This window comes from Macaca mulatta, chromosome 19 (assembly GCF_049350105.2).
Source record: "Macaca mulatta isolate MMU2019108-1 chromosome 19, T2T-MMU8v2.0, whole genome shotgun sequence".
NCBI classification, from domain to species: Eukaryota; Metazoa; Chordata; class Mammalia; order Primates; family Cercopithecidae; genus Macaca; species Macaca mulatta.
Genome location: NC_133424.1, coordinates 63,331,262 through 63,346,224, shown reverse-complemented (window position 1 = coordinate 63,346,224; position 14,963 = coordinate 63,331,262). Strand labels below are relative to the sequence as shown.

Sequence of the window (14,963 nt, the reverse complement as noted above, 5' to 3'; positions counted from 1 at the left end):
TGAGGATGGCAGGTCCTGAGAAGAAGATGCTGAGGTCAGTGGGGACCAAGTGTGAGAGGGAGCACCCAGAGAGGATACTGAGCACCAGAGTAGTCTTCTTTCCCGGAGTGATGGGGGCTGGGCAATGCAAGATGACAATTAGATTCAATGCAAAAGAAAAAAAAGGGTTAGCTGGAAGCAGGGGCTCACGCCTGTGGTCCCAGCTCTTGGGGAGACTGAGGTGGGAGGGTCGCTTGAGCCCACAAGGGTTGAGGCTGCCATGAGCAAGGATTGTGCCACTGCACTCCAGCCTGGGCAACAGAACAAGACGTTGTCTCAAAAGAAAAAAGAATTTTTTAAAAAGTGACCTGTAATGCCCAGGCCAAGCAGGTGCTGAGCCAGACTCATTCCTATCACTGTCCTTATTACCCAGTGACGTCCCCCTCCTCATTTCCCTCCACTCTGCCACACACACCCTCACCCTCCAGCCCATACCAACCACCCCAACCACTGCCTGAGGTTTCCCATGTGCACCCAGGCCAGGCATTTTCACAGCCTCTCCTCCTGACCTACGCCTGGCTCAGCTTTCTAGGCCCGAGTTCAAAGGCACCTCCCTAAGTCTTCCCGGGTTCCTCTGCCGCTGCCCAGCACCACCATCTCATCACAGCCCCGCGTCGTTCCCAAGTGCTCTCCGATTTCCGCTTAACTCCACGCTCCTCACTGTGTGTCTGCATCTCATCAATAAGTCCTCAAGTCCTCCTGCATCCTGCTAGCCTCCTCATCGCTCGAGAATCATCCCCGCTAGTTCCTGGGGAACCTGACTCCCTTCTGGGCACACACAGTGCTTCCCCCGGGGAAATCTAAGAAGAGACCCAGGAGAAGATAAACATGGAGAGTCAGAGAATCAAGGGGAAAGAAAGGGAGAGAGGCCGGGCACAGTGGCTCACACCTGTAATCCAGCACTTTGGGAGGCCAAGATGGGTGGATCACCTGAGGTCAGGAGTTTGAGACCAGCCTGGCCAATATGGCGAAACCTCTTCTCTACTAAAAATACAAAAAAACGTTTAGCCAGGCATGGTGGTGGGTGCCTGTAATCCCAGCTACTCGGGAGGAGGCTGAGGCAGAAGAATTGCTTGAACTCAGGAGGCAGAGGCTGCAGTGAGCCGAGGTCACACCTCTGCACTCCAGCCTGGGCAACAGAGCAAGACTCCATCCAAAAAAAAAAAAGAAAAAAGAAGGAAGGAAGGAAAGAGAGATGAAGGGAGAGAAAAAAGAGAGAGGGAGACAGGGACAAAATAAAGTGGAGAAAAAAGTAGAGAGACACAAATACAGAGACTGAGATGGGAGAGAGAGAGAAATGGAAGCCCCCTCCCCTCTGCGGCCAGCGAGACAGATGCAGCGAGAGACCTCGGGGTGGGCAGGCTTGGAGGAGCGGGACCAGGAGGATGCAGAGTGCCGAAATCTCCAGTCAGGGCCGGGTGGGCAGTCAGAGACTGCACAGGAGGACTGTCAGACAGGGACAAAAGGAAGCCATTGATGTAACCGCCCTCCCGCCTGCCCGCCGGAAGAGAGGTTGAGGCGCGGAGCTGCTGGGAGCATGGCACTGGGGTGCTGGGGGCGGACAAAGCCCAATTGTTCCTGGGCCCTTTCCCCATAGCGCCTTGGCCGGCTCCCCAGCCCGGGGCAGGGGCGGGGGCCAGTGTGGTGACACACGCTGTCTCCCTGCCGGGCTGGCTCGCTCTCTCCTGGGGACACGGAGGTCGGCAGGCAGCACACACAGGGACCTACGGGCAGGTGTGTGAGTCACCCCAACCCCACTGAACCTGGGCAGGCTGGTTCCCAGTGCCCGAGGGCTCTGGAGCCCGGAGTGAGGGCCTGCAGGTCCCTGGGTGGCACAGAGAGTGCTGGGGGTGCAGGGAGGCCTGGAGCACCATCTGCTTGCCCCAGAGGCCGGAATTTGTCTTCAGACACTTGCTTTCTCCAAGACCTGGAGGTCTAAGGACTGAGCCGACTAGAACTTCCTCTGCCTCAGATTCAGGCCCCAGTCCCTCCTCCCTCAGACCCAGGAGTTTAGGTCCCAGCCCCTCCTCCCTCAGACCCAGGAGTCCAGGCATCAGCCCCTTAGACCCAGGATTCCAGGTCCCCAGCCCCTTCTCCCTCAAACCCCACAGGCCCAGGAGTCCAGGCCCCCAGCCCCTCCTCCCTCAGACCCGGGAGTCCAAGTTCCCACTTCCTCCCTCAGACCCAGGAGTCCAGGCCCCCAGTCTCTCCTCCATCAGACCCAGGAGTCCAGTCCTCAGCCCCTCAGACCCAGGAGTCCAGGCTTCCAGCCCCTCCTCCCTCAGACCCAAGGGTCCAGGCCCCCAATCCCTCCTCCCTGAGACCCAGGAGTCCAGGCCCCCACTGCACTCAGGGACCAGTGCTCCCCTCCCTGGAGGCCTGGTCAGGGGTCACCAGGAGCAGAGCATGGGGGCGGGAGGAATGTGTGTGGGAGGCCTGGGTAAGGAGGAAAAGGGTGTAGCCAGTCTCCTTGCTCAGGGACCTGAGAGACAGGGGTTAAAAGGACGTTCCAGAAGCATCTGGGGACAGAACCAGCCTCTTCCAGGGAGGCCTGGGAGCTGGGGGTGTGTGTCTGGCAGTCCCTGCAGCCCTGGGCTCCGCGGCCCCTGCGTCCTCTGCTTAGCTCTGCCACTGCATCTGAGTGTCTTCTCTCCCCACGGCTCCCCGCGTTTCTAACTCTTTCTGCCTCCTCCCCTCGAAGCTGTTCCTTCCCCGCACTCGAGAATCCCCAGAGGCCCGGAGGCCTGCAGCAGGTAAGATCACAGGCACCACAGAACCTGCCGGGCGGGCGGGGTGGGTGACCGCTGAGCACAGAGCCGGGTTCAGAGGAAAATCTTCCTCTGAATACAGAGGAAGAACGCTAGGGCCCCCTAGGGTAACCCTCTCCTGTCTACAGGAAGGCAAATCAACGCCCAGTAAAGTAGAAAGATTTAATCAGAATCTCCCCATGAGTCACTGGACCAGTGGACGGAGGTCTGAATTCTCTTTGGCACTGTTTTCGTGGGCTCCTCTGATGGAAGACATGGGCTGGGGAAGAAGAAATCAGCAGGTTAGACGAGAAGGACAGAGGTCAAGGCAGGACAGCGTAGCAGGCCAGGGAGGAAGGAGAGGATGCGGAGGGCGCAGACAGAGGGATGTGGGGAGGGTCGAGGCAGTGACTGATGGACCATGTGGCTTCCCCTCTCAGGAGCGACCATGAAGAAGCTGATGGTGGTGCTGAGCCTGATCGCTGCAGGTGGGGAAAGGGCATTTGGATGGGGGAGGCTTACAGGCAGGACTGGGCTTGTTGATGGAGAAGAGGCTGGTATTGGGGATGGGGATATGCACAGGGTTGGGGTTGGGGGGCTTTGAAAAGAGGAAGACATTGGGGATTAGGCTAAGGGTGGGGAATACAGATGGGGAGGGTGGTGGGAGGTGGTCTTGAAGATATGAGGGTTTGGGGTGGGGGTGGCTTGAGGGATGGGGATCTAAATGCAGAGGTAGGAGGTAGGTTAGAAAGTTGGAGAAAGCCCGGGGATAGGGGAGACAGTTGGGTTTGCAATGGGAATGGGGTAAGTTTGGGAATGGAAATACAGAGAAGCTTTTTTTTCTTTTTCTTTTCTTTTTTTTTTTTTTGGAGACAGGGTCTCGCTCTGCCACCCAGGCTGGAGTGTAGTGGCACGATCCATACGATCCATAGTTCACTGCTGACTTCAACTCTTGGGTTTCAAGCAACCCTCCCACCTCAGCCTCCCGAGTAGCTGGGACTACAGGTGTATGCCACCATACTCTGCTAATTTTTATTTATTTTTATTTTTATTTTATTTATGGAGACGAGGTCTCAATGTGTTACCCAGGCTGGTCTCAAACTCCTGGGCTCAAGCAGTTCTCCTGCCTCAGCTGGGATTACAGGCAGGCAGAAGCCACTGCACCTGACGGATCTTGACTGCAGTTCATCTTGAGGGGGATGCGCTTGGTTTCTCCAGAACTCCTCTCTGACTCAGATCCTCTCTCCCTCAGCCTGGGCAGAGGAGCAGAATAAGTTGGTGCATGGCGGACCCTGCGACAAGACATCTCACCCCTACCAAGCTGCTCTCTACACCTCCGGTCACTTGCTGTGTGGCGGGGTCCTTATCCATCCACTGTGGGTCCTCACAGCTGCCCACTGCAAAAAACCGTGAGTCTACGCCATAAATGAACAGCAGATGCGACTGAACCCCGAGGGTGTCTCGTGTCTTGTAGATGTCAGGCAGGAGGTGATACAGGCATCCCCCCATCCCAGCACGAGGCCGTCTGATAGCCAGGTGCATTCGGCCATTGCTTAATTGAGTACTTAATGTGTGCCAGGCCCTGCGGGCATAGCAGTGGAAAAGAAAAAAAAAAACAAGCCAAATTGCTGTCTTCATGAACTTACCTTCTAATGGGGGAATCGGATCATTTGGGAACCTGCAGGGCATGATGGGCATTTGGATTTAATTCTGAGCACAGTAGGAAGCCACTGGGCAGTTTGTTTTTGTTGTGTGTTTTTTGAGACACAGTGTTGCTCTGTCACCTAGGCTGGAGTGTAGTGGCATGATCTCAGCTCACTGCAACCTCCGCCTCCCGGGTTCTAGCAATTCTCCTGCCTCAGCACCCCAAGTAGCTGGGATTACAGGTGTGCACCACCTTGCCCGGCTAATTTTTGTGTTTTTGGTAGAGACAGGGTTTCACCATGTTGGCCAGGCTGGTCTCAAACTCCTGACCTCAGGTGATCTGCCCACCTCAGCCTCCCAAAGTGCTGGGATTACAGGTGTGAGCCACCATACCCGGCCTGATTTACATTTTTACAAGCTACCACGTGGAACGTGGACTGGGCAAGAGAAGAGGGAAGGAGGCCCACGTGGGGGCTGTTTCATCTGGCGACATGAGAGGGTGGCTTGAACCCAGGCAGTGGCAGTGGGGATGGAGGGATGTTGAATATCTTGGGATGTGGAATTTTGTGACTGAGCCAGCAGAATTTGGCAACAAGGAACAGGAGGGAGAGGAAAGAAGCAGGGCTGGATTCTGGGTATTTGTCCTGAACAACTGGGTGTTTTGCCATGTCTTTCTCTGAGCTGGGGGAGAGGGAAAGAGAAACAGGCTGGGTGTGGGCAGGGGAGCATCTGACATTTTGCTGTAGCCCCGGTGAGTTTGAGACACCTGGGAGATGTCCCAGCAGGGAGGCCGGGGCGGCCTCTGGAGCTCAGAGGAGAGGTCAGGGCTGGAGGTTAAAATGAAGGCATCGTCAGCAAACAGGTATATTTAAGGCCATGGGACGAGATGAGATCATCCAAAAAGCTGGCATAGTTGGAGCAGCTGGAGGGCCCAGGACGAAAACCGCAGGCGCTGATTCTCACGAGTTAGATTCACAAAAGCTGCCACTTGTTTAATGCTAACTACCAATCAGGTGCTGAGTGAAGCCATTTACACACCTTTCCCAGAATGCCCACCACAAGGGACTCTTGGCACCATTTTGCAAATGAGGAAACTGAGGTGCAGCGAAATGGCAAGTGACAATCCCTGGGATGGTTCCCCCAACCCCAAGGAGACCTGGGATGACTCTCACCACCAACATTCATTCTTTTGATGCATATTGACTAAGGGCCCCGCTAAGTCCCACGTTCGAGTTGGGCAGTGGAGATTCAGCAATGGATGAGACATCATCATCCCTGCCCTCGGGAGCACAAGGACAGAAAGGGGCAGACAAGCAGTTATTTAAGAAGCAAAGTGGGGGCCGGGCACGGCGGCTCATGCCTGTAATCCCAGCCCTTTGGGAGGCCGAGGTGGGTGGATCACCTGAGGTCAGGAGTTTGAGACCAGCCCGGCCAACATGGCGAAACCCTGTCTCTACTGAAAATACAAAAAATTAGCCAGGCGTGGTGGTGGGCTCCTGTAATCCCAGCCACTTGGGAGGCTAAGGCAGGAGAATCGCTTGAACCTGGGAGGCAGAGGTTGCAGTGAGCCGAGATGGCGCCACTGCACTCCAGCCTGAACGACAGAGCAAGATTCTATCTAAAAAAAAAAAAAAAAGGAAAGAAAGAAGAAGCAAATTGGGCTGGCCGTGGTGGCTCATGCCTGTAATCCCAGCACTTTGGGAGGCCGAGGCGGGTGGATCACTTGAGTCCAGGAGTTCAAAGCTGCAGTAAGCTGTGATCTACAGAGCACCACTGCAGATCCAGCCTAGGCGACAGAGCAAGACCCTGTCTCAAAAAAACAAACAAAGAAGCAAACCCTTCAAAACCCCATACAATTACAAATTATGGAGGAAAAGAATAAGGGTATCTACTTTAGATGGAGGAGGGTCAGGAAGGACTTTCTGATGACATAAAATCCAAGTGGAGGCAGGAAGATGGGAAAAGAGTGTTCAGGGCAGAGGAAAGGCAGTGAAACACCCCTGAGGTGAGAACCGTCTTGAGTATTCTCAGAAAAGAAAGTTTCCCATTCACTGGGGGGCAGAAGGTGCTGGGAGGTAAGATTGGAAAGTGACTACAGCCAGATCCACACAGGGTCTCCAGTGCCAAGTGGAGGATCCCAGGCTTTATTCTTAGGACAATGGGGAGCCATGGGAGACGTCTGAGCAAGGGAGTGACTCTCTGTTTGTTTCAGGAATATGTATCAAATACCTATCATGTGCCAGGTGCTGATCAAGGCACTGGAGATACTATATCTGAATAGAACAAAAATCCCCATCTTGACATCCTAGAGCTGCACTGTCTAATGTGGTAGCCATCAGTCACATATAGCAAATTATATTGAAATGAATGAAATGGAAAATCCGCAAGCCACATTTCAAATACTCAGCAGTCACCTGCAGCTTGTGGCTCCCCCAGCCACCTCTGGACAGTGCAGATAGAGAACATGGCATTGTAGCATTTAGTGGACACCATTGCTCTGCAAGGAGGAGAAACAATACAATGAGTAAATATTTAACGATAAAGATATAGCATGTCAGATGATTGTGATAGGTTCTCTGGTGGAACAGAAAGCAGTGGAGGGAGATAGGAATTGCCCACTGGAATAGGTATTTGTATTTTAATTGGGCCACTAAGGAAGGCTTCCCTGAGAGGCGACATTTAAAGGCAGTGAGGGAGTGAGGTATGCAGACACTTGGAGGACAGACTTGCTGGCAGAGGGAACAGCAGTGCAAAGGCCCTGGGGTGGGAAGACCACTATTGTGTTCAAGGCAAGACGGGGAAGCTGGTGTTTGGCTGGAGCAGAGGGAGGGAAGGGGAGAGTGTAAGGAGAAGACGTCTGAGAGATGATGGGACAGTGCTTGCAAGGCCTGGTGCACCACGTTGAGAACTTTGGCTTTGATTCTGAGTGAGATGGGAGTCATAGGAGGGGCTGAGCAGAGGAGGCACGGGACCAACTTATGTTGTTAAAATATTTCTGGTTGTTTTGTGGAGGATGCACTGTGGGGGGCCAGAGACAGAGCAGGGAGCCCAGTGAGGAGGCTACTGCTCTAGCTCAGGTCAGAAGTGAAAAGGCAGCTCAAACCAAAATGGTAGCCATGGGAAAGGTAAGATGTGGTCTGATTCTGGATATGCTTTCAGAGGGGCAAAACATTTCTGGACAGCTTGGATGTAGGGCATGAAATAAAAAGAGTGAAGAATAGCCCCTAAGATTATTCTGAAAGGATGGAATTGCTATTTACTCAGCTGGGGAAGACTGTGGGAGGAGCAGGCCAGCTGATTCATGACTTCTCAGCCCTCTCTGAAGCCTCAGCTGTAGCCCAAGGGCTCCAGGTGAGACCCAGCCCTCTTCCTTCCCAGGAATCTTCAGGTTTTCCTGGGGAAGCATAACCTTCGGCAAAGGGAGAGTTCCCAGGAGCAGAGTTCTGTTGTCCGGGCTGTGATCCACCCTGGCTACGATGCTGCCACCCATGACCAGGACATCATGCTGTTGCGCCTGGCACGCCCAGCCAAGCTCTCTGAACTCATCCAGCCCCTTCCCCTGGAGAGGGACTGCTCAGCCAACACCACCAGCTGCCACATCCTGGGCTGGGGCAAGACAGCAGATGGTCAGTAGTGGGAGGCTGGTGGGGAGCAGGCTACTGCCTACTGGGGGAAGTGAGCCAAAAGATAGAGGGTGGGACAGCTGGTGAGGGGCCATGGGAAGATGGGCTAATGGTAAGGACCAATGGGACAAGGTTTCAATAGGAGAAAGGTCAAGGGGGAGGGAGGGTGAATTTGGGAGCTGGGACAATGAGTGAATAGCCAATGGAAAATGTAGACCAATGGGTGAAGAGCATGGGAGAGATGGAACATAAGATGAAGTTTCAATGAATAGGGAAGGTCAGTGGGGAAACTCTAATCAGGAAGGAGGCCAGAGGTCAAAGAGGACTGATTAGGATTCACTGAAGAGCAGGAAGGAATAGTGGAGAAGAAACTGATAGAAGAAGAGAAACCAATAAAGCACAAGAGCAGACTGAAGGATGTGAATTGAGACAGTAAATGGGGGTAGAGCTGATGGAAGAGGGACTAAAAGGAAAGGGTCAATGGTCCAGAGGAGTCACTAGAGGAAAAAACAGGTGCAATAGATCAGCAGGAACCATGAAGGTGGGCCTGTGTGTGAAGGGCCAATAAGAAAGGTGAACCACTGGATGAAGGGCCAATGGGAAGGGAGAGCCAGTGGGGTGGGGGATGGGGCAAGTTAGAAAAGGACCAATGAGGGAGGTGGACCATTGGATGAAGAGCTAATAGGAAGGGAGAACCAATTGAGGATGGTGAGGCCAGTTAGAAAAGGACCAAGGAGAGAGGCAGACCAATAGGAAGAGAGACCCAATGAGGGAGGGCAGGGCTAGTTAGGAAAGGACCAATGAGGAAGGTAGACCATTGGATGAAGGGCCAGTAGAAAGGGAGGACCTATGAGGGAGGGTGGAGACACTTAGAAAAGGACCAATGATGGAGGTGGACCATTGGATGAAGAACCAATAGAAAGGAAGAACCAGTGGGAGAGGGCGTGGCTACTTAGGAAAAGACCAATGGTTATAGAGTGGCCCATCAAGATGAATCAATGAGCAAGAAGTGTCCAGTGAAGAATGGACTACTGAGCAGGAGGGGTACAGTAGAGAAGGGCCTAATAGAGGCAGAGACCTCCAGGTCAACTGAAACTACTGAAGAAGGTGGGACCAGTGGAAGAGAGAAAAGTGGAGGAGGGACCTAAGAGAAAAGGAAAACCAATAGGAAATGAGGACTCCTGGAGAAGAGACTATTAATGAGGAAGACAGCCAATGGGAGGGAAGAATGATAGAAAGAGGGACCAATTAGGAGGCAGGTATGATGGAAATGGGCTGTAAGAATGAGAGACAAACAGGATGAGGGGAACCAATGGAAAAGAGGGACCAGTAGGGGGTGGAGGACTTATAGGGGTTGGGAGATGGCTGGGGAGGATGTGGGGAGTACAAGGCCTGGGCTGAGTGTGGCGCATCTCTCTCCTTACAGGTGATTTCCCTGACACCATCCAGTGTGCATACATCCACCTGGTGCCCCGTGAGGAGTGTGAGCGTGCCTACCCTGGCCAGATCACCCAGAACATGTTGTGTGCCGGGGATGAGAAGTACGGGAAGGATTCCTGCCAGGTGAGGTGACCAGGACCTGCCAGTTACACAGGACAAAGACACAAAAACATGGCCAGACACAGGAAGAGAAAGACACAGGCTAAAAGAGAGCTTTACAGAGACAGATAGAGACAGACTGAGGGAGAACCCAAGCCCTGAAAAGAAGGAGAGACTTAGTAAAGATGGGGTGTCACCATGTTGGCCAGGCTGGTCTCGAACTCCTGACCTCATGATATGCCCACCTTGGCCTCCCCAAGACACACAGAGACACAGTCGGGGACATGCAGAGATATAAAGACACAGCTGGCAGAGATAGGAAGTGCAGAGACAAGGATGGAGGTGGAGGGGTCAAGAATCAGAGAGAACAGGCATGGTGGCTCACGCCTGTAATCCTAGCACTTTGAGAGGCTGAGGTGGGAGGATCACCTGGGGTCAGGAGTTCGAGACCAGCCTGACCAACATGGTGAAACCCTGTCTCTACTAAAAATACAAAAATTAGGCTGGGCACAGTGGCTCATGCCTGTAATCCCAGCACCTTGGGAGGTTGAGGTGGGTGAATCACCAGTCAAGAGATTGAGACCATCCTGGCCAATATGGTGAAACTTCATCTCTACTAAAAATACAAAAATTAGCTGGGTGTGGTGGTGGGCGCCTATAGTCCCAGCTACTCAGGAGACTGTGGCAGGAGAATCACTTGAAACCAGAGGCGGAGGTTGTTGCAGTGAGCCAAGATCGCGCCACTGCACTCCTGCCTGGGTGACAAAGCAAGACTGTGTCTCAAAAAAAAAAAAACAAACAAACAAAAACAAAAATTATCCAAGTGTGGTGGCACACACCTGTAGTCCCAGCTACTCGAGAGGCTGAGGCTGGAGAATCGCTTAAACCCGGGAGGCGGAGGCTGCAATGAGCTGAGATCGCGCCACTGCATTCCAGCCTGGGGACACAGCCAGACTCTAACTAAAAGCAAAAAGAACCAAAGAGAGGCAGTAAGGAGGCAGATGGTATGAGGGGACTGTCCTTCCTCAAACACAGCCCCCACTTCTGCTCAGAAACGACCAGGCTCTGGAGGAGGGAGACACTAGTTGGGGAAAGGGGACTCCCTCCTGAATACTTTAACTTGGGTTCCCTCCATTGTCATCCATCCAGGCTCTCCTCTTTGTGCCAGAATGACTAATGCATTGAGGGATGTGCAGAGACCAACCAAGAGGGAGACTGAGGCAGAAACAGAGACAGAGACAGGGAAAGCGATACATAGCAACTTGGACGCAAAGAAAGGGCAGGCGGGCAAGACTGTCCTCAAGACACAAGGTGGAGAGGTGTCCCTGGACAGAATAGTGCCAGGCATATCTCTCCCTGGGCCTTCCCTACCTCTCCCACCTGGGTCTTATCGTCTCCTCCCCCTCCCTCTCCTCCTCCCCCTCCTCCCCTTCCTCCTTCTCTTCCTCCTCCTCCCCTCCTCCCCCTCCTCCTCTTTCTCTTCCTCCTCCTCCCCTTCCTCCTCTTCCTCCTCCTCTTATTCATCTTCTTTTCTTCCTCCTCCTCCTTCTTCCTCTTCCTCTTCCACTCCCTCTTCTCCTCCTCTTCCTCCTCCTCCCTCTCCCCCTCCCCCTCCTCCCTCTCCTTCCCCTCCTCCCCCCTCCTTCTTCCCCTTCCTCTTCCACTCCCTCTTCTCCTCCTCCTCTTTCTCCTCCTCCCTCTCCCTGACCCTCTCCCCCTCCCCCTCCTCCCTCTCCTTCCCCTCCTCCCTCTCCTCCCCTTCCTCCCTCTCCTCCCCTTCCTCCTCCTCCTCCTTTGTCTTCATCTTCATCTTTTCTCTGTCTCTCCATCTGCCTCTACACCTCTGCCTCTCTCCACACCTCTCAATCTCCATTCTTAAATTGTTTCTCTTTCTTGCTCTCCATGTTCCTCTGCATCTTGGTGTTTCTGTCTCCGTGTCTTTGAGTCTCCTTTATTTTCTCTACCATCCTCTCTCTGTGCCTTTGTGTGTCTTACTGTCTCTCTCTGTCTCTCTGTCCTTGAGTCTTTCTCTCCATCTTTGAGTATCTCCGTCCCTTTCTCTCTCTCTCTCTCTCTCTCAGTCTCTGGGTTTCTATCTGTATCTGACTTTCTCCCTCTTTCCTGCAGGGTGATTCTGGGGGTCCGCTTGTATGTGGAGACCACCTCCGAGGCCTTGTGTCGTGGGGTAATATCCCCTGTGGATCAAAGGAGAAGCCAGGAGTCTATACCAACGTCTGCAGATACAGGAACTGGATCCAAAAAACCATTCAGGCCAAGTGACCCTAACATGTGACATCCACCTCCCGACCTACCACCCCACTGGCTGGTTCCAGAACGACTCTCACCAAGACCTTGCCTCCCCTCCTGCCCAGCTCTGACCCTGATGCTTAATAAACGCAGTGACGTGAGGGCCCTGATTCTCCCTGGTTTTACCCCAGCTCCATCCTTGCATCACTGGGGAGGACTTGATGAGTGAGGACTTGGGCCTAGCTCTGACCCCCACGGCTAAGAGAATACAGGAAAATCCCTTCTAAGCATCTCCTCTGCCCGACCATTCCACACATTTGATTTCTTCCTGCAGAGGCCCGGCCGCGTGTCTGGAATCCCAGCTCTGCCGCTTACTATCTGTGTCCCCTTGGGATGTGCCTTCCTTCACTGTAGATTTCTGTAAAATGAAGCTAAGGATGACACAGTCTCCATAAGGCAGTGGCTGTGGGGAAGATTTAAGGTTTCACACCCATGACATACACAGGACAGCGCCTGGCCCGCCATGCACTCAGTAAAGAATGAATTTTATTATGAGTGGAGCTTTTTGCTTTGATTTGACTTCCATCTTTCTGAAATCTAGATATTTTCAGTTCTCCTGTACAGCCCTATTTGATTTTTCCTCCCCTTCAGGAAGGCACCCTTGTTGCCTCCACCTTGTGCCACATCAAAGATGGCTCTTGCCCCTAAACTTTTCTTTTTCCTCCCCAAGAGGGAGTCTTGCTCTGTCACCCAGGCTGGAGTGCAACAGCGCCATCTCGGTTCACTGCAACCTCCGCCTCCCGGGTTCAAGCAATTCTCCTTCCTCAGCCTCCCGAGTAGCTGGGATTACAGGCACGTGCCACCACGCCCGGCTAAGTTTTGTATTTTTAGTAGTGACAGGGTGTCACCGTGTTGGCCAGGCTAGTCTCGAACTCCTGACCTCATGATCTGCCCACCTCAGCCTCCCAAAGTGCTGGGATTACAGGCGTGAGCCACCGTACCCAGCTTAAACTTTTGTCACAGCAAAACCAGGAAGGTTGGAGGGTAGGAAGACCACCGTGCATGGTTAAGGGTGATGGAAGAGAAGGGCAAGGATCAGGTCTCCAAGAACCTCAGATGCCAGCGTGAGAGGCTGGGACCTTCTGAGGGCACTGGGGAGCCATGGAAAGTCTGTGAGCCAGGACAGCCCTGGGGCCATGTGCAGGATGAACCAGAAGGGAGACACTGGAGGCTGGGGTTGGGGAGGAGGTCGAGGTGATGATGCAGGGAGAGAAGATGAGGGTTGAGGTGGGGCTGGGCCTGGGAGGGCTGGAAAGGAAGGCTGGATATGAGTTCACCCTTTGGAGAAGTTTGGGTGGGTGGCATTCTCACAGAAGGAACAACATGTAGAAAAACCTGGGGGTGTGAGGACACCTGTGAAATGTCCTGGATGGTGGAGGCTGGAGTTTGAGGTGGGAGAAATGAATGACGTGGCCGGAAATGTAGGTCAGCGGAAGATGATGTCACTGAGAGCCAGGCAGAAGAACTTGGACCCGATCCCGAGGGCCTGGAGAAAAGGAAGGACACGGTCAGATCTGGGCTTTAGAAAGACCCTATAATCTTTGTCTTAAGAATCAAAGAAATGCAACATTTTATCATGGGGGCGTGAAGAATCAAAGAAATGCAACATTTTATCATGGGGATGTGATGGAAGGAAGTGGCTGATTTGTGAGCTGATGGAATTATGAAGTCATGTGAATGGCCTGGGCCCCCCTTGACCAACCTTCTCTGGACAAGCCGTGAAATTCACCAGGGTCACCAAGAGGAACCCAGTCAATGACGGTCAAGACCAAAATCAGCTGCAGTTAATTGAGAGAAAATTGGTTTTCTTTTTCTTTCTTTTTTTTTTTTTTAACGGAGTCTCAGAGTTTCACTCTGTCACCCAGGCTGGAGTGCAATGGCACAATCTCAGCTCACTGCAGCCTCTGCCTCCCGGGCTCAAGCAGTTCTCCTGCCTCAGCCTCCTGAGTAGCTGGGATTACAGGCGTGTGTCACCACACCCAGCTAATTTTTTTTTTTTTTTTTGTATTTTTCTTTTTTAGGAAAGACAGGGTTTTGCCATGTTGACCAGGCTGGTCTCAGACTCCTGACCTCAAGTGATCCATGCATCTCGGACTCACAAAGTGTTGGGACGGCAGGCGTGAGTCACTGTGCCTGCTTGAAACTGGCTCTCTGAATGGATAATAAGAATAATGATAGTCATGACAACAATAATAATAATAATAATTTAAAATACACTTATCAGCACTTGCCAGGTACATAGCTTAACTAATTTGTGCCTTACATATATTAACTTATTTGATCCTCATTGCAAGCCTGTGAGGTGGATACCATTATTGTTCCCATTTTACAGACAGGGAAACCAAGGCACAGAGTGGGTCCATGGTGTGACCAAAGTCTCACAGCTAGTAGGTGGCCGCACCAGAATTTAAATGCTAGGGGCTGGTGCCACAGTTTGGGCTTCTAACCACTCTTCTGTACCGAAGTCTTCTTGTAATTCTGATATGTTTCAGAACTGAGCATTAAAAGGTTTAGACATCCAACCCTTCGTATGAATTTTTTTTTTTTTTTTTGAAGCAGAATCTCTACACTTTCGGTATTTTAGGTGATTGTGTGTCTAAGAGAATTTCACCTGTTATAAGGAAAGCCTTGTGGCTTCAGCTTTAAATGTGTAATAATTGAGCTGTGATTTTTAAGATGGCGTTACACCAAGTTAATATCCAGCAATGGGATATCTGAAAGAATGCAACATGGATCGTATTTATGAGTTCATCTGTACACTCAGATGTACAAACTAATTTCAATGCTTTGGAAGTGTTGCCTAAAAATCAAGGGACTTCCAGAAGAGATTGAACGTGTTGGTTTTAGAAATGTAGTTTAAAATGTCTGAAGGTGTTTAGTTAACTTAGTTTGTCAATAGGACCAAACATTATTATAAGGACCCCATAGGCCAGGCGCGGTGGCTCACGCCTGTAATCCCAGCACTTTGGGAGGCCGAGGTGTGCGGATCATGAGGTCAGGAGATCGAGACCATCCTGGCTAACATGGAGAAACCCCGTCCCTACTAAAATACAAAAAAATTATT

The 14,963-nt window shown here is 52.2% G+C and overlaps 1 protein-coding gene across 7 annotated transcripts; it reads left to right on the top strand.

Moving 5' to 3' along the window:
• The first annotated feature begins 1,688 nt into the window (after window positions 1-1,688).
• On the top strand, window positions 1,689-12,399 carry KLK6 (kallikrein related peptidase 6). Of its 7 annotated transcripts, none has more exons than XM_015124434.3 (7): window positions 1,689-1,773; window positions 2,741-2,792; window positions 3,227-3,274; window positions 4,039-4,195; window positions 7,809-8,056; window positions 9,480-9,616; window positions 11,720-12,399. In XM_015124434.3, exons 3-7 carry the CDS (start codon window positions 3,235-3,237, stop codon window positions 11,870-11,872), a joined length of 735 nt encoding a protein of 244 aa, XP_014979920.3. In that variant the 5' UTR covers window positions 1,689-1,773; window positions 2,741-2,792; window positions 3,227-3,234; the 3' UTR covers window positions 11,873-12,399.
• Window positions 12,400-14,963: the final 2,564 nt, after the last annotated feature.